Source organism: Varroa destructor, unplaced genomic scaffold (genome assembly GCF_002443255.2).
Source record: "Varroa destructor unplaced genomic scaffold, Vdes_3.0 BEIS01000003.1, whole genome shotgun sequence".
Taxonomy (NCBI): domain Eukaryota; kingdom Metazoa; phylum Arthropoda; class Arachnida; order Mesostigmata; family Varroidae; genus Varroa; species Varroa destructor.
This window is the reverse complement of record NW_019211456.1, coordinates 29898064-29916879: the sequence shown is the minus strand read 5'-3', so window position 1 is coordinate 29916879 and position 18816 is coordinate 29898064. Positions and strand designations below refer to the sequence as shown.

At 42.2% G+C, this 18816-nt stretch overlaps 1 protein-coding gene and 1 long non-coding RNA gene across 3 annotated transcripts in view; one reads left to right on the top strand and one right to left on the bottom strand.

The window, feature by feature from the left end:
- Window positions 1-5214, bottom strand: part of LOC111247212 (noggin-like) — a 40540-nt gene extending 35326 nt beyond the window's left edge. The window contains exon 1 of the mRNA XM_022797877.2: window positions 3209-5214. Within this exon, the coding sequence (XP_022653612.1) occupies window positions 3209-3211 (3 nt within the window). The 5' untranslated portion in view covers window positions 3212-5214. The remainder of the gene's footprint in view (window positions 1-3208) is intronic.
- LOC147756790 (uncharacterized) lies at window positions 110-17683 on the top strand. Of its 2 annotated transcripts, XR_015323414.1 has the most exons (4): window positions 110-275; window positions 555-696; window positions 12069-12152; window positions 12432-17683. It is a non-coding gene; the product is annotated as an uncharacterized LOC147756790 (long non-coding RNA). The 2 variants fall into 2 exon arrangements; XR_015323415.1 differs by lacking the exons at window positions 110-275; window positions 555-696 and adding an exon at window positions 7116-7634.
- Window positions 17684-18816: the final 1133 nt, after the last annotated feature.

Below are 18816 nucleotides of genomic sequence, written 5' to 3'. Positions count from 1 at the left end.
ACATGGGAGAGGGCAGGACGCGTGTCGAGGAAGCCCTTTCGTCCGACATCGCCGTTGATGATGCACTTACACAGCCTACTACACTCAAGATGTTGGAAGAGGCGGGACCGATCACAAGGCTCCGTTCTGGTGTAGTTTCAATAATGGCCGCTTTACAACAACAGCAGCAGGAGCAATAACGAGAACAATAATAAAAGCAGCAACAGCAGCAAAAATCCTGTGCTATTTGACGTCTTTGTGTTCATCTCGTTGGCGTAATGTGTATACCCATGCATGTGAGCTGATACGATATGTCAACCAATTGAGCTATCAATAGAGAAGAAATATTTTACCAGTATCAGATGATAACAGTACGTTTGGATAAAATTACTTAAGGCGCAAATTTATTTAAAACGGTCCTACTGAAACCTTGGCTGACGTTTGATTTCGTAACTCACATACAGGAAAAAAGGCCCAGATTACTACTATTATAAATCGATAATATCGATAACTACGAAGCAAGGCGTATAGCCAAAGCACATGCACGGCTAGTATCTAATGGTTGTTATTTGCAGGCGATTCCGCAGGTTTGCCCTTGGTCTAATGCCTTTCCCAGACAACGGATGCTTTGATACTGGGACACCTGTAATAGTAGTTATCTGCTAAGAGGACTACTATGCACCGCGGCGGCATTAATTTGTCTTCCCCCTTTTTGAGGTAGGCGGTTAACAGGTTTGTGCAATGGCACGAACAGGTGCGTCAGTAGATTATAATCTGGACACCATACACGCTTCTTTTTTTGTTGACACCGCAAAATGTCCTATTCGAGACAGCTAACTTTTGCTTAGTCTAATGATAAGATGTATCTGCATGCACGTACGGTCTGTAACGTACGCGACAACAAACGTATTTCGTATAAGGTCAAAGGAAATGAACGATCGAGTGTTTGAAATATGGATTTTTTCGATATTCGGAGCATTGTTTGAATCGTTTGAATGCGCCACAGGGACCGAACGCTTCAACTCGAACTAGTGTTTTTACCTGATCCAAATAGGACTACCGTCCTCCTGGATAAAATAAGACTTTGGACGAAATGTGCCATCCGTCATCGCTCGATTTGTTGATTAATCTGATTGTTTCTTGTCGCATCGACCTATGAGTTTAGGTCACACGTTCTGCGTGTTTGTCGTTCCGTCAACTAGGTAGTTCGGTTGCAGAAGCTCGCCTTGTACAGGCACACCAAGTTATTCATAGGATACCCGAAGACATCCTTCAATGGACACTCGACTCTTCTAGCCATTCGTACATGCTAGTGCTAATGTTGCCAACGTTGATGTTGATAATTACGGAGTTTTGCTCGAACTCGTAAAAAGATTCAACAATTTTTGGGAGTATCAACTTCATCCGAGTACGCTTGGGGTGCAAAAACATTTCTGAATTTCGACCTATTCGTCTTCGGTGGATCGCTTGAAAGCAGCGTCGATTGAAGGGTGTCCATTACCAACTGGCGGTCTCTGATCTTTCTTCGATGCGGTTTTTTCTGCGGAGTATTATTATCTGCTGTAAGTAAAACTACCAACAGACGGAAGAGAAAATGTCTAGCTTCTCCACATTGTTTCGAATAGCTTTGTCTAAAGGATCGCTTGTGCGTGTGTTTTCGCTACATAGTTCTGTTTGATATGACGATACTCTTAATGGTTGAAAACGCTAACCACCCACTTTCGAAGTGGAAATATTCGAGAAAGAAAAAACGTATCACGTTAAACGTTCAAATACCCGCTAGCGTCATTATGGCCATTTTTTGGAATATTTAATTTTTATTTTGAAAGGGATAAAAAACGATCGACGTCGACCTTTGTATGGCCGAATTCGCCTCTGTAGACGACGACAAACTCAAATCAAAACCCTTGTCGCCCGGCCATTAGCTCAAGTTAATTGGTATTCCATGGTTCGTTTAATGAAATGTTTTGCTTTTAGGGTCCTTCAGTTGCCCAAGACGATTTCCTAGCTTTCCGTCCCCATGCGTTGTAGAAATTTCTGAACCATTTTGGAGTTCGCAGGAACGCATTTAGAAGAAACGTTTATACTGTAAAAAGTAAAAAGAAACTGCAAATCGCTTTAATCAGGTGGGTTAAAATGCAGCTGGTCTGTCATACGCGAGTTAACACGTATGACAGGTCAGCTGCAATGAACGTTGGGTAGGTAAGGGTCGTCTATCCTGAATTGCGCTACATGAAGGAAAATATGTTAGCTCAATGAAAGATGGATTATGCACGATTTTACATATATCATTTCACCTAACCTCTCATAACGGTGATAATCTCTAGACGCTACTAGTGTTTGGCGTTTCCTAACAGTGCGCCCGGTGTCTGCAATATCTCTACTATTCCTACGTACAATAGTGCTCAATATCATCGTAAACCTCGTCACGTTTACGCGGGGTTTGGCCCGCATGGCCCAACCCGTTACGGATCGACTCGATCTGGCTGGTGACAGCGGGGTATCGTTTTCGTGTATATGCACAGTAAACTTGTATTATTTTTTTTATCATAATTGTTTCCAGCTGCCATCTACCGTCAGACGCACTTCAGAACACCATACTCGGCGTCTCTCTTGGCTAACAGCGCGCGCTGCCATTATGCAGTATTCTATGACTATCAGCGCTACATGTCTTAGCAGCTCGTCTGGTAAAACAAGTGGTCGTACGAGACTATATCTACCGGGCTAAGCTTTCTACATCTTCGAACGCTGACGGCGACGAAGAAGCCACTGCCCCAACTGGCGCCACAGCGGTGACCCATCAGCAGCAAGACAGCACAGGCGCCAAAATTGGGTTGCTGATGAAACGGTTACTCGAAGCAGGTCCGTCGGCCCAAAGACGCGCGCTCTGCTCGTGCGAATGAGACTAAACACTACAGTAAACAAAGTTAAATGATCTTCATGAAAACAATTATTTATATTTTTTTTTTAAGAACGACCCCCACAACTGGCGTCCTTTTCTCGCATGATTTGTTCTAATCTACCTTTTGAGTCGATTATTTCATCAACATCGTCACCGACTCCTGTGATGTCAATATGTGTTTATGGCCGTTGTTCCGCTCTGTATTCCTATGGATCCTATATAGCACCTGTGGATGTGCATATTGTCTGAACGTTGTTAGACGATGTCCAAAGGGCAATATGTCGAGCAAAAGCACTACAAACATCAATGACAAAGATGGTATCTCACCATTTTCGCTAAATGCTTGTGCACAGCGAGCCGGTTGTAGACGCTTGTTCGGTGACGACAGTAAGGCGGCAATTATGCCAGATGCTTGGGTCGGAATGGTAGGAACAACGTGGAGCAACTGGGACGCTGGGTTAGTGTCACGGACCGGGCGGACCTTCACCTATTATCAGCTGCACAATCACTACCGATAATGAAGAAAACGCAGGGTTGTAGCCACGTAATAGTAATTATAATAGTAAAGCGAACAATTAACGTAATTATCCACTGACTGACACTAATTATCAACGTGTAAAGATGAAGACGAAGACGAAGACGCACAGAATTCACAATTGTACCTAAATAAGACGGGCGTAACTGGGGCACAATAAAAACGAGAACTACGAGTGCACTTCTTTCTTTTAGCTCAGTTATGAGGGCTGTCGACACGTTGAGAACCAGCACTTTGATCAATTTCAATAGTAATCGTGATAAGGACTTCCTCACCACCTTCCATAGGGCGACAACAATTTCCCGTTTTCTGCCTTCGTTTACCACAAAGCCAACCTTTATGGATTTAGCACAAGGAGCTAGTTTACAGGTGGCCACCGCACTCACTCTACCTGTCAATGCTATTATGTCATCAACAATCATTGAGACCTACCGACGGAGTACGTATAGTTGTCGACAGAATGCGCGATCTTATAGACAGTTGTATTGGGTCGTCGGTATATTGATACTACGACCGTTAAATTGTTTATCGTTTCTGCTAGTGCCGTTTTTTCTCATAATGATCTTGTTATCCGTATCTGTGTAGCCCTGGAGAGTAGCGGGCAAAATGGCGCATTTAGGGACTTCTCCTTTTGGACGACTTGGCAATCCCGCGAGGATGCTACTTACTAATAATACTTCCCTACGCAGCTGCTTCGAATACGAACACTATTAGAACCAGTACAATTGTTGGAGCCGTTCATTTCCTATACGCCCGATGGGGCGAGCACAGATTACTGTTGAGTTCCAACTTAGGGACTCAATTCAATCGTACTCGACATCCGAGAGGAGCGCGACCGAACGTCAACGATGAACCGCACGTCCCGCAGCGTTTGCCAGCTCTTGATCGCTGCTTGTCACCGGCAGTAAATGGCAACCGGCAAGTGCACCTATGGCGCGGTCGATCAGCACGCAACGATACGCTGGCAGAATAGACAGACAGATACTCGTTTGGCAGGCGTACGCTCGATCTAGCGCGGCCCTATCCGGTCCAATTTTGTTGCAACGACAACAGCGGTGACAGCTGTGCTATTGTACAGTTGAAATGTCCACCGTTGCGAACGCTAGAAAGCTCGTATATGCTGTCATGCCAGCGGCTTATTTTTGCAGTGAATGCGACTCACCACGGCCATGTTTACTGTCGAGTCGTGAAGCGGCCTTATGCCTCAACTGGTACCATTAGCACTGGCCGGCCGCTGACTAGCGCCCTCAAGGATTCCACTACAAATGTGTGCTATGGCCACTATTCAGCAAGAGCAGCTGCTGCCACTGCGGCGGCTGTTCCGGCGACTGTTCCTCGTCCGACATCGACCACAATGACACGACTACTACGCCCATTGACAAACGCTGCCCGTAGTAAAAGTAGATCCGGGCGGAGACGAAGGGTAAGTGCGGATGGCCACAGCGGCCAGTGCTGCTGCTGCTGCTGCTGCCGCCGCTAGCACAGACGGCGCCGGTAGCAGCACGCCACACACGCGAAAGAGCGTACTAACAGATCGAGCGATAGATGTGGCCTCGGACTCCCTGTCTTCCTCTATTTCTCCGTCCGTGGAGCCGGCGGCAGCAGCAGCAGTGGTCAAGATACGTACGCCGAGCAAATTTTGCTGTTCGTTGTTGACTTCTGGTCGCCGTTGTCGCTGCCGATGTCGCTACAGCTGCCTCGCGACTGTCGGACAGGCAGCCTCCGCTAGCGACACAGGGATATGATCGTACTTAGCGCTATTGGAATTAAGCCGCGGCGTCGTGACGGCCGTAGTCGAGCAAATGCTTCGGCGGATACAGCGGCCACGTATGTATACCGTATAATACTATACGGCAGCCGCTGCCGTCTTAGCAGCAGCGGCCATAAATAAATGTATCCTAAAAGTGACGAATGACAAAAAGCAGGCCGCTATGCTGATTGTAGACGAAAGAGGACAGAAATCGAGAAGCGGCTAAGAGTCCAATCTGGCCAAGCGTAAATAACTGGAAGAGCTTCAGGAACACGTAGGAAATAGCGGCAAACGTTATGAGAATATCTTTCCTTACGTACAGATAACGAGTTGTCGTTATCTGTACGTACACTCGCTTGCTGCTGCTGCTGCTGCCACTGCGGTTTTTGGTAAGAAAGCTACTCCTTCAATTGTTCGTTTCGCTGCCGCCCTGCCAGAAATGACATTAATTACGCTACGTAAAACAAACAAGACGGAGCAACGATAACGCTATTTGTTCTTTTGAAGACAACGGCACTCACGGAAATAACACGTCAACGATGAATCCGAATAGCAGACAACCGAACAAGTATTCAGCTGGCTTAGTTGTTACTTCTTCTTGCGATTCCGACATCAAGCACCTGAGGGAGTATCATACGTAAAGAGGGTCCTACAGCTACGTCCAGCCATGTTGTCAGACAACCACTAACTGATACCCGAACATAAACGAGCGATGTGAGTTCGCGCGGCCTGGCTCCAACCGAGAGCCAGGAGACTCGCTTGGAATTAAGGGACACGAAAGAGTACGGTCGATGAGTCGTCGTCGTCGCCGGAGAGGCGTTACTAGCCTGTACTTTGCAAAGACAATAATAACTACAGGAGGCCCAGTATGGTCGTGATCCGCTCCACCACAGCACAGATCGGAACAAGCCGCTGGCGGGCGCCGGATACAACGAAGATGCCAAAAGGGACACAGCAAACAGGAAACCTGCGCGACTTTCTAAGATGACGTTCACGTAACCGCTTCGGGGCAGTCGATGTGGGACAAAAAACAAATAGATGAACCAAACGTCCTAGTGTTCTCCCGCTGTCTGTTGTTTAGATTTCGCTGACGTCGATGCTATCCATTGAATAGCCAGGTCGTCACTCTGAAAATCTTTCAGGTTCCTCTTGTCGGCGTTGCTACAGCAGGAGTTCGTTCGCAGGCTGATTGGACGGGACGCTGCAAACGCGGTGCAGGCTTAACAGCAAGATGCGGTTGAGAAAAGAAAACTTGCCATTTGTCACTTTAGAAAGGTAAATGAGGTCGATGGTGTTTAGAACTGATCTGACAAAAAACGTTGCTTGACTGAACTCGATCCATTTAGCACGCGTGTATGATAAATATAGGTCGTCTAAGAGGGCGTGGAATGGTCCCCGAAACGATACTACACTATCGCACCCCTGGAGGGTATGATTTCGACCTCATTGTGTGAAGTGCATCTCATTAACCAGTAAGTTATGACGACAAATTCTCATTCCAATAATAAACTGGCTGAAGCAACGAGCAGAATGTGCGCGAACGCCTTCGGACTCTTGCAAAGTTTTTTTTCTTAAATCTAGCACCCCATAAGTAATAAGGCCGCAGGATAATTATCGTGCGTGAACACTAAATACAGTTAAATAGGATTTCTCAACATTGAGGAAACTGCACCGCTTATAGATGCGACACGATATTGAAACCTTGTCCAACAGAATCCGATGCTACCGGAGTCGACTTAGATAATATTTCCGTTAGTCTGGCAAGCGAAGTTCGTCAATAGTCGCGTGAGTTACGTCAGGTCATGTTCTCCGCAAAAGCATCAATGACAACCAGACAACATTGTGCCATTGGTAAATGCGACGTTATTAGTAACTTCCTCCGACACCGACGACGTAAGCACCGAGCTGCCGAGTTGTGTATTCACGCGATTATGTCTCGGTAAATGTAAGTCTGTTCGAATCACGTATGCTGTGGCAGCGTGCGAGCAGATACAACTCCGTATGTGTGTGTCATTGCGGCCGCTGGCGCGTTCGAGGTGAGAGAGCAGCAGATCCTCTCTTCACAGAACCTCTCTCGGTGCACGTCCTCTGCCGGTGCCGTCAACGGCTACGAGCGAGTCCCAATCGACAAGAGCGGCAGCTTGTTTGTTTGGAAAAAAAATCGGAACAACAGAAAAAAGACGTCTTGCAGCTAGACGCTCGCTGCTTGTAGCCGTCGTAGTAGAAAGGAACTCCCCAGGCAACTTTTGATGACATCTTACGTTATGATTCGAGGCGACCGCCAGCCATTTCGTAATCGTCCACATCGGTATCATCCGAGCACCGTCGCCGCAAGTGGCGGCAGAACGCCCTTCACGTCGGATGCGTTGTCCTGTTTGATGGAGTTCCTTCCATAATTGACGGGGACGATCGAGAACGTCATGATCCACAGTTTAATAATGCGCGGATCGCTCGAGGTGACTCACTGAGTACGTAACAAAAAAACAATTACTTCTGTATTAAATTGAGTATGAGCGTGAGGTTAGGTGAACACAATTTTGAAAATTTACGATCGAGACAAGAAAGTCATTCGATTAAAATTATCGAGTAGATATTCCTTGTTTATACGGTTGCAAAGTTCGCCTTTGTAGATTTATACACAAACTATAGCCAGTAGCTAACTAAGTAAGGTCACTTGAAAATTTCATATATTATCAAGTTTAATCGCTCCGCATCCGAACTAGACGTCAACGTGCCATCCTTTCTATGTGAAAGTGTCCTTCCTCCCTCGGCTGTTTTATAACACGTGTCATTGTGACACTGTCCCTAAAGACGCGTCCTGAAATTGCTATGGAAAAAAAGGCACACACTGAGACGCGTGCTTGAATGGCTATGCGCCATGGCACGTATGGATGCTCAGGCAATTTATCCGACCTCGTCTACTCCCGTTTCGTAGCAGGACATCGATAATTAGAGATGTAATATTGACGTTGTTGCGAGCATAGATTGCTCGGAACAAGAAAAAGCGTGGTTTTTTGTCTATGTGGGAAATTGCTGTGGATTTATAGAAGTACCTCGTTTAAAAGCAACAGATTTTAACGATTAGCTTCAGACAGCAAAAGCGATCGTGAATAGAAATTGCTGAACGAGTCGAAATACTACAGTGTACAGTCGACAATGTAGCCCAAAGGCTAGAAAATAACGTGCAGCCTCCATTATAATAAAAAAAAAATTGGAAAGGGCGAAGAGCCACGATCATTTTAACTGAACTAGAAAGGAAAAGCGTTTATTAAATACATTTTTTTAATTTTTTAATTGCGTCAGTCAGTGGGTGGTAAAGTGCGGAATCACTGTGGGCCGTAAAGACTCTCCAGTATCATATCAAAATAGGTGGTTTTAGCTGTCATAAGCTGGCCTGAGGACCTCGGATAAACGGTATACAGAGGTATGCGCGTTTTAAACAAGCTAAACTATTCCCAGCAGGGGGAGACTAAGAAAGGGTTTATTTCTCAGATGAAGTGCATCACTCAGAATGTCCACGGGCGTTCTGGCTAAAGAGTCCACATGTCCTGTGCAATCCAGCACGTCAAAAATCCAAGCAAAACATTGCTATAAACTGCAGTTTATATACACGATGTAAACGCTCTAGATCTCTTCGATCGGATTGTGGGGAAACGAGCTAACTCAGACGAAGTATATTGTTTCAGGCTAGAGGACGGTTCTTGGATAAGAATGATATGTCTACGCATAAGAAATTGTCACGTCATATTACAAACTGTGTTTCCGAGGTGCATGTCATGGCAAAATTTGCCTTTGAAGTTTGAAAATATTGCATCGTTGTTGAGGTTCTGGACCGTTACTCGACCTAAATCCGATCGAAAACTTACGGCGTTATATCAAAGGACGAGCTAAGGTCGAACAAGAGGTTCTGAACATCTCACAGCTTACGAGTACAATGCTCCTCGTGTAGGCAAAACCCAAGCGTACCCACTCGTTGAAAGCCCCTCATTGTTTAATTTGTTTTCTGTTGATATAAAACGAACATATATACCGTACGTTATATATTGAAACGACCGAAAAGAGCAACTGATGGGACCACAAGTGCTGCCATGTAAATGAACATTTGCTTATATGTTATAACAAATGCGTTCAGCCAAATTTCGTCCGCTTTTCAAGTTGAGCCGATCAAGACAGCTAAGATCAGAGTACTTTAAAAAACGATTGTTTTTACACAGGTGTGCTTTGTCAAACGTTTTATTGACTTTGCCCTAACATGACGGTCTGAGAGGACAGCTGAGCCTGAACATCAAAACATTATAATTCCAAGGCGACTTTTTTAATACGTACCTAGCTATGAAACAGCAGCTATGAAAATGGCGAATAGTTCATAACATGGAAATGAATGACGTCAGTTATTTAAAAAGGTCCTTAATTTGTTGTCGCCGCCGAATTGGGTACGTGGGTTTTAGGTAGAAAAAGCGAATTTTCAAACAATTCAATATATTCTAAGCCAGCCAGTAGTATTAATATTGAGAAATGAGGATAGGCTTTGCTTTATTTGAATCATTCGAAAATGTCAGCTACTAAAATAAGGGCTGTGCCAAAAATTTTACATGTTTGCATACTAGGCAATATCAGTATAAGAGTCGGTATCATTCTATTTAGTAATGTGTTTACTGTTGACTAACATATATTCTCGTTATCGATCGACCTGTTTGAGACAATGTAATTACCCTTAAAGCTGCTAACCTTTATTACCTGAGCCCATTTGAAAGAAGTTTTCTAATCGGACATATTGCCAATTTGAAAAGCGTCTCCTGTCAGTCTGAGAAAAAAAATTCCTAATTTTGCATTTTGTTCGATCTGCCTAAAAATCCTAGCCTGTCCATTCGTAGTTCTTTCATTTTGTTGCCTCAAACTGTCAAATCGAGAAGAGTTTCCGATACAAACATATGCTACCATAGCTCGAAAACATTTTACAATGTGTGTGGCAATAGCGCTTCTCTGCGCAGGAAAAGCGTCTGCTTTAGTCATACGACTGGGCAATGTTTTTCTCAATACAAAATTAAGCATAAAAGGTAGACAAACAACTGCTAGGTAAAGTTAATGTCTTCATAAGCCACTCTCCCAATTATGCTCCATATTCTGAACAAGAAAGAAACGAGTATTTTTAGCGAGGTCAAGTCTCCCATATCGAGGTATGATGAATCAACGATGATATGCTTTGAGCATTTTAGATTGTGTTAAATACAATTTGCCATCATGCAATTTCGAACGTATGAAAGCAAAAAAAAAAATTGCTCTTTCAACAAAATTTCACTGCGCAGTGCCTATGATCGAAAGGATGACATTTCCGAGGCTGATAGCTAGTGGCTATGAGAATGTTTGTTTTAAATTGCTCTCCTTTGTAAAATTCTCGTCCGTGTATCATTTTGCTGATTCAAATCATATGCCAGCTTACGGTTAAGTTACCTTCATGGAACGTTCGGAAGGCTACGTAGTTTTATTTGAGCTAGGGTAAACTAAGCAATTTTTTGTAGAAAGCTCACTTCCTTATAGTTAGTTTGTCGTTCGTTTTGAATTTTCTCATAAATAGGTATTTTGTAAGTAGGATGTTTAACAAAGGCTCCCACTTTTAGAGTACGTAGGAATGTCTAAGTACATGCGCACACAGAGCACAATGACGGTTTCACACGAAAGGCTAACTTCCTCCAACTTTTCGTAGCTAAGCCTATACGCAGATGCCTGGTTGCTTTGGTATAACTAGACAGATTTATCGACAAGTAGTACAACAAACATAAATATGAGGCAGCATATGTCTCAATGATCTCCTTCGTGTACAGAGTAATAACTAATCACTGGATATTCTTAGATAAAGGTAAAAACAACTAGCTATCACACGACACAATCACAGATACACCAAAACAAGATCAGTAAAAGCTAAACATTCATGTATAGAACTATATATTTGAAACGTTAGCCTATGCAGAAATATGAACTACATGCATAACGGACATATATGTCATTATATGCGCCGTCAAAAATATATAGGACCATGAGAATAACTGAAGCTATAATAGAAAGACAGCATGAATGGGAACATATGTTTCACTATATGGCATCATGCCCATCAGTAAGCTGACAAAAACATGGAAGAAATTAGCTGCTTGAAACTTCCTAGCAAACACCTAGCATTAATAAAGGGACAAATAAGAAAACATTTTGCAAGTACCGCCTATTAACATATCGAGCACCTAGCTCACAGATACGAATAGACGGAAAGGTTTGCGTTGACCATATAGGCATCAAATCAGAATCAATGTTGATTCGACAGTTAAGACAAACGCCGAACAAGAACGTAAAATAGGTAACGAGTGTTAGACGACCCAGAACGCCGCCCTTCTTGTATAACGTAAGGCGACTCTCCCCAAATATTGTCGATAGTTTTTACAGAAAAACAGTCTCACAACCCTTCTCAAATGTGCCATATACCAACCCGGTTATGTGAATTTCTAGGAAATGCATGCGCGTGCAAGGGTGCGCGTCGCTTAGGATTTGTTGCAAGACTAGATTATGGGAAACATTTAAGAGGTATTATTTTTTCGGTCACAAACTAAAGTCCTACACGTATCGTTCAACTACGTGTCGAGGTAACGGTAACGTTAGCGATCCAGAATGTGTATGATGCCAATTTTTTAGCAGCAGTTTGTTCTTCGTGACAGTGTGCTTTGTCTTAATGGTGCCAATTTGTAGATTATGACGCAGTTAATATAAAATCGTATTGCTTCTACCGGTAATACGTGTTATTTGCCAATCGTTCTTAACTAAGGGCTATATGTACTAAATGAGCAGCGCGAGAAATATGCAACAACAAGGTCATCCACAATTAATAGTAATAACATTATGTGTTGATTGTTTTTTAGAGACTAGAGGAACTCGATAACGTTACAACAACTACCCTGAAGGCGCGCACCGAAGTAGTATTTCCGTTCTCCAAGCCTTAATACGTTAGTAGAAGTGTTGAACAAAACAAAAAATTGTAGCAAAAAATATACATGTATATATTAAGTCGGCATAAAATTATACGCCGATATTCACCCGTTTGTTCTAACAAGCAGATTCGGTAAAAAAGGGATGGAATCAGTAAATGGTCAACTGGCAACGTAGCATATTACGGATACAGTATACTAGCAGTCTTTCTATTTACACTTTATATATTTTGCTTCGTGACCGCTTCATCCGTGAAATCCGCTGCCGGAATCGGAAATTTGGCTGTACAATGGCAGACTGTCTAGACGCGCGTTAACGAATGGAACCGAATAAAACTCGCGCGACATGGATGGATGGATGGATGGATGGATGGATGTCAGCGACGACACGATAACACCACAATGACAACGGCGCAAACTACGAGACTGAATTTTGATTCTCACTAATGAAGCGCCAGATAGAATGAGGTAAACATGTCAAAGTATCAACTTGGGCTACCAAAACCTAAAAGGGGTTACGCTGGAGTAGTAACCGGATAAACCTCACATATCAGATGCTTTTTAGAATGATCAAAAGGTAAACGGGAGATAATTGTAAAAATTGAAAGAAAGGTTGGTAAAAAGTGAAAAAGATGCTCCTATGTGTTGATGCATTTTTTTCCTATCAATATCGACTCTAATATTAATGTTCATTGTAAAAAAAAAAAAAAAACAAACGAAAACACTGCGTAATCAACTTTTTTTCGCAACTCAACGGAAGCCTAACTATCTTAAATTATCTGAAATTTTTAGGTGATTTGTCTTCTAATTTTTTTAAATATACACGACCCACTGGCCATGTACTTCGACCCAAAACTATCAAAGATTTAATTTTTTTCGAAAAAAAAAAACTTTGGTTAGCCTTTAATAGGCTAGCGCGCATAGAATTTTAGCTTATGAAATTACCTCACTTTGTATGATTATTGCAAATGACTTTCGACATCTTTGAAACATTTCCTATATTCACAGAGTTTAGCAATTCAATGGGTTAGTCATTGTTCTTACATGTCTCTTAGAACGATGAACAAGCGAACTTAAATTTTTACTCAGCACTGATTAGGCAGAACGTTACCACGAAAAGGCCCATACTTTCTAAGGCTTTCTGTGGATGTTATTTGGTTTGCGATTTCTAGCCCAGAAAAACCTATTAGAATTAATGAATAAATAAATACAGTCATGGCTAAATTATTGCAGTTCTCCAGCCATTTTGTCAGCTGGCCTCATCCGAAAATCGGTTAACTCCTGTGCTAAAGCTGAGTACCATTGTTATCACGTTAATATTTGTTTGCTCTACTGTAATCGGTAATGGAACAACTGTATAGCGGTGTCGGAAAATGTATTTCTTGATTTTTTTTTCCACGTCCTGAGATCTTCGCCAGGCATGAGTTTCTGGTCTCTATGTGTCGAGTTCTACGTCCACTATCGCCGTTCGGCATCTAATAAACGGCTAGCTCCCAACACAGAACGAAGTCTGTCTATGCCCGGATTCGAACCTAGACCACAACGTGTCCCTAACTTCAGTGAACAAGTACGTTACCCAAAAAACAAATGTTTTTTCCTTTCAAATCTGGTGTAGTTTAATTGACGAATAGGTATAGTGACGCACTCAGTTAAACAGGCGACCGGATCAAAGCTTGCGGGAGACCAACAGGACTCCAGCTGCCAAAGAGTTAAAACCTCATTTAGACGTACAGGCCTCAGAATAATACGTCGATAAATGATATAAAACCAACCGTGACCTGGTGTAAAATAGTGTACAGTTCGAAGTACATTAAAGATAGCTTGGATAAATACGATGTTCGAGAGAACATCAGTGAAAATTTTGATCTTAGTGCGATATAGGTGTTTGATAACTGTGTAAGGGCAAGCGACGGCATTGAGGTAATGCCCAGTCCCAGAATCACAAGTGAATGAAGTGGAGTAAGTACTTACTGTTTCTTACTTCCCAATACCCTGAAGTTCTTCATAGAACGTACGTGTGCGAAATAACTGGTGGCAGGTACGATATTGTCATTGCAGTAATCATGGCTGATACTTGCTAAGCGGAAACGTTCCAGAAATACGTTTCTAACGTTTGGCCTAGTCTTGTCATGGAAGTAGAACTTACAGCCGCCTGGCCTTCGCTGCAAAAATGACGGACTGTCAATTGACGTGAAAGGTACAATGATATAAACCAGTTAAAAATGATAGTTTCTACGAAAATTATCTAAACACTGTTTTAACCGCTTGTAGTAATGAAGCTTCACAAATAGCCCGAACAGCGGCAGCATTAAGATTTAACGGATACTTTCGAAAATGCCATATATGACGCTATAGTGTCGCTATAGCCCTGCGAATTAAATGTGTTTCACGATCGTCGACGGGACGCTATTTCGTACTCGTGGTAAACAATTGGCAAGCGATTTATAGAGATTAACGAATTGTTTTGACCAAAAAGCAATTAATAAACATAGCAGAAAAGTCGTATAATATCAGGCAATAGAGCTGTCCGACACTGCAACAGGTGACGGACCGTGCGAGGTACAAAAGCTTTCTAGAAAAATATTTGCAAAAATGTCAAAAACCGATGAATCCAGCGCTAGAATGTTGCATGTATACACGCGGCTTAAACTTGCTAAGCTTAGGTCTAGGTTAAAATCTAAGCATAGACGCCTGGTTCGAAGCGCTCAACGGTGGTGTTGTGCGTAAAACTCGAAACAGTCAAGTAACTGAATTATTTGGAGATGATTGGGAGCCAGGAGAAATGATTAACCCCTGTGCTCCTAACATAAAAAGCAAGCCTGTCCACTGCAGGAGATAAGAGCGAAATGCTTGAAACTCTATAACGCGGTAAGTACACAGTATACTTGTTTATTATATATTACAGGAGAGGGAGGAATTATCGAACAACTAAAAAATAACGATAAATAACTTCGCAGTTTAGTCGTATTCTGACTTTATTCCTGTGGATTAAAACAGAGTTAACGTATATACGGCCTAACATAATGCCAAAAAATAGCGTGCTGTAAATGTAGAGCTCAGCAGCCTTACTAAAGGTCAAAAAAATCAAGTTACATTTCCTCATGATCACAGACTAAATATAAAACCGTAACTACTTTCCTACATGGTAACACGAAGGCGTTTACCCGTTCTATAGGACAGCACTAACTGGCAGACGACTGCACGAATCTAGTTATATGCGCGACCATCATTACGCACGTTGAGCTTCCGATGTTATGTCAATGTACTATTTTTTGGCTGTTTTTTGCATGTCAGTTTGTTTTTTTTTACTGATCAGAGACAATTAGAGAATCTGCGTTTGTCTGTAATGACGGTGATCGATCCTGTTTTTTTTTTTCATAGAATTTTACAGTTACTAATCAGGTACTAGTAAAGCTTTGCGACCGCAGCGAGAGCCGCTTCGATAGGGTAGCGTCACCGAATGCAAATGAAATTACGTTACTCCTTGCATTAACGTAGGACACGTCCTTTGGGATGTGTTCTTTTTTCATGGAACTTGAATTTTATACGTTTGTCCTTGAAAACTTCCGGCCAAACATCCTTGGCTTGCTAGGCATTCACCAATCATTATGTATACGCAGTAATCACAAATAATATTAAATGGACTCAGAATAAAGGCTTTTTTCATTTATGCATATGCGAATTTTCTTATTGTTAAGCGGTTAACAAAAACCGGATCTAGATATTACCTCTGTTATCTAACAAAACGACTTTTATTTCATAGTTTCCACCGCCGCTCGATGTGGGCTTTATTTCGTCATGTTACGTGACTGTGTTGTGAAATTCATGAGACATTTTCGTTTTCTCCCTCGCGAATCCCGAATAGTAATAGTTTTATCATCGATATACCAGTATCCAGCTGGTTAACTGGTTAGACTTCTATCAGGCAGGGCAGGACTTCTTATGTGTTCGAACGACCTGATCGTAAACGTAGCTCCGGTCCATTAGTCACGGGCACGTTCCGTTAAACAGTTGTAGCATGCTATACCAACTGTAGATTAGAAAACTACGTCATACGCATACTATTACTACTATAATACGTGTTTATCGGGCCTTAAAGGGGGTAGGTGTTATGCCAGGCTTGTCCTCGAGGTCCTTAAACGCTGGTGTATTTGACTACCACGAAGCTCGAAGCCGTGAGGCTGGTTTATAAACCTCCTAGCGCGCAATAGCGAAATTGAACATTGAGATGATTCGAATGACAGCCAAACGATTGGCAGAAAGTATGCTATAGGCAGTTCTGAGCAAATATATAGCTGCCTGAAGACTTGGGCTTTCATTTTGCAGCCTTCAACAAGCCTGCAGTTCGTTCGCAAACGTTTCACAAGACGATACCGAGTTGATTTCAACATCTGAACACGCATTTCGCCCGCACTTGTTGCATACGCACCATTGATTCGGTATATTGCTATTCTCATTGCCACGATTTGTTTTGGTCCTTATTTCATCGTTGCTAATTTGTGTGTGCCGATGAGTAATACAGATTTATAGTGCATGATTATCTAGGGATGTCCGTGCATTAGTCTTAGCGACTAAGAAAATGATTCTTATCGACCATTTTCAAACGCAGTCACTCTTCGGCTTTCAATCAATTTGCTATAGAGCCCCTCGATATGAACGAAGAATGCGAGTAGTAGTTATTGCCTAGTTTTCATAGAATTTATGTGCTTTTTTGGATGTTTCAAATGCTCGAATGTGTGCGTTTTCTAAATTATCCAAAATCAATAAACCTATAATGAGCAATTAAGAAGCGATTCTATTTATACGGTACAAGAAATTTACTTGTCTTTGTGGCAGGCGTAGTTGTAGATAGTCGTTCTTTGATTTTGCCGCACTAACTGTACGTCCAAGAGGCAATCTCAGGCTTATAACGAGGTAAAACAAGCTTCAAAATGAAATGATTAGATGTAGTCATATTATTGGCCTCCGAAAACAATATCTTGCCCAGTTATTTTGTGTAGCCTGTTATATTTTAGAGTAGTTGACTTGAGAGCTTGGAGCTTTTATCCATGTTTGCACGATATTGATAATACGTACCGAGCCATGGGCTTGCACCAAACTCGAAATGAACGTAAGAGCTTATCATTAGCTCCTGCGCGTGTGGTAAAATATGTCGTGCACTGAGGCTTCTCAAAGAATGGTCACGAAGAACGTCATGAAAAGATTGCTTCCAACTTGGCCATTTGATTTTAATTGTGTTAAAGGCCATCACGTAAATTTCGTATCAAAACACGGTCATGCGATTTACCGTCCCGTTGCATAGTGGAATAAAGCTGGCTGACAATAGCAACATCGCTGTGACCGGAAACGTGCATGAGCACAAATAATGCGTGAGAATCTCAGTAGTGTGAAGGATCGCATAGGACATCGAAACTTCGTTTTTTTCTCGCCTCTGGCAACAGCTAGTACGACCAGGCGATTTCCGGCGGTAGGCCCCGTTAAAAACATTTGCAAAAGGTGCTTGGAGAATATCTTAAGTAAGAAACTTCGTTACAAGCTAGAAAGTATGGGAAAAGGCGGGTAGGATGTGTGACAAGCAATCCATGCGGATTCGCTTCGATCTAAGCATGTCTCCTGCGAAAGCACTTCTTCTATATACAAATCAACCAGCTGTTAGGAAAAAGGACGAAGACGGCAAATTTCTTCGTAACAGACACGCACTTTGAAGAACTATAAGATGAACAACGGGATGCGAACAGTAGCGAACACACAATTCCTTGTCATAGTGTTAATTCAATTTAGTTCAATTATAAACATAAATAACTTTGTAAATGCAGTGTCAGTTTATTGATACATCCGGTCTGAAACATCGAAAATGTATGAGTAAAGACGTGCCGAAAAAGTTCCTGCTGAGTGTTTTTACCGAAGTTCAACGGACTATAGTTGACATCCAGTTATTTAAACGCAGCTACCCCTTTTATTGATCTTAGCAATTTAGAGTGCGAGGAACACTCGGTACTTAATGGTTATAGGCTTATTTCACTCTGACTTGTGTAAGACCTACAGGAGAACATCATAAGCCTTTCATATGCAAATTAAAAAGCTATTGAATTCAAATAAAAAAAAGTAACCTTACATTGGGTCTTATATAAACATATTTCGACTTAGCTTTACTCTGCCTCATATGTGGCTATATGTGTGTAGGTTAATAGCAGACATAAATACGTAGCACGAAATTGGTCATTTGTGACAATCGTTGCAGTTTCAAATGTACATATATATATATATAGTAGTCGGTAGTCGGTAGTAACTAGTAGTAATGTAGTAGGTAGTCGAAAAAGTATTGACCGTTTTCCTAGCTAGATGGCTTTAAGGTCGTCTCTCGAGTTCGGTCGGAGTTGTTCTTATACGAAAGCTGAACTTTGCCAAAAAATGTATATGCTAGCACTGTTTCAGTGTCTCTATTCAGTCTTCAGGTAGAGCGGCTTGAGGATAAATGGAGTTTTTTTTTGCAAAAATTTCGCATATTTTACAACGTTGTCACCATAAATGCACAAACGCTGTCCAGGTCCATAAAAAAAAGTTCATGCTCGGGGTCAAGATGCTTGATCGGAAGAAATGGCCTAAAGATGGTTTCGTCGTTTTTGTTCCAGAAATTTGGATGTAAAATATGGCCTTTATAGTGGTCAATCGCTTACGGGGT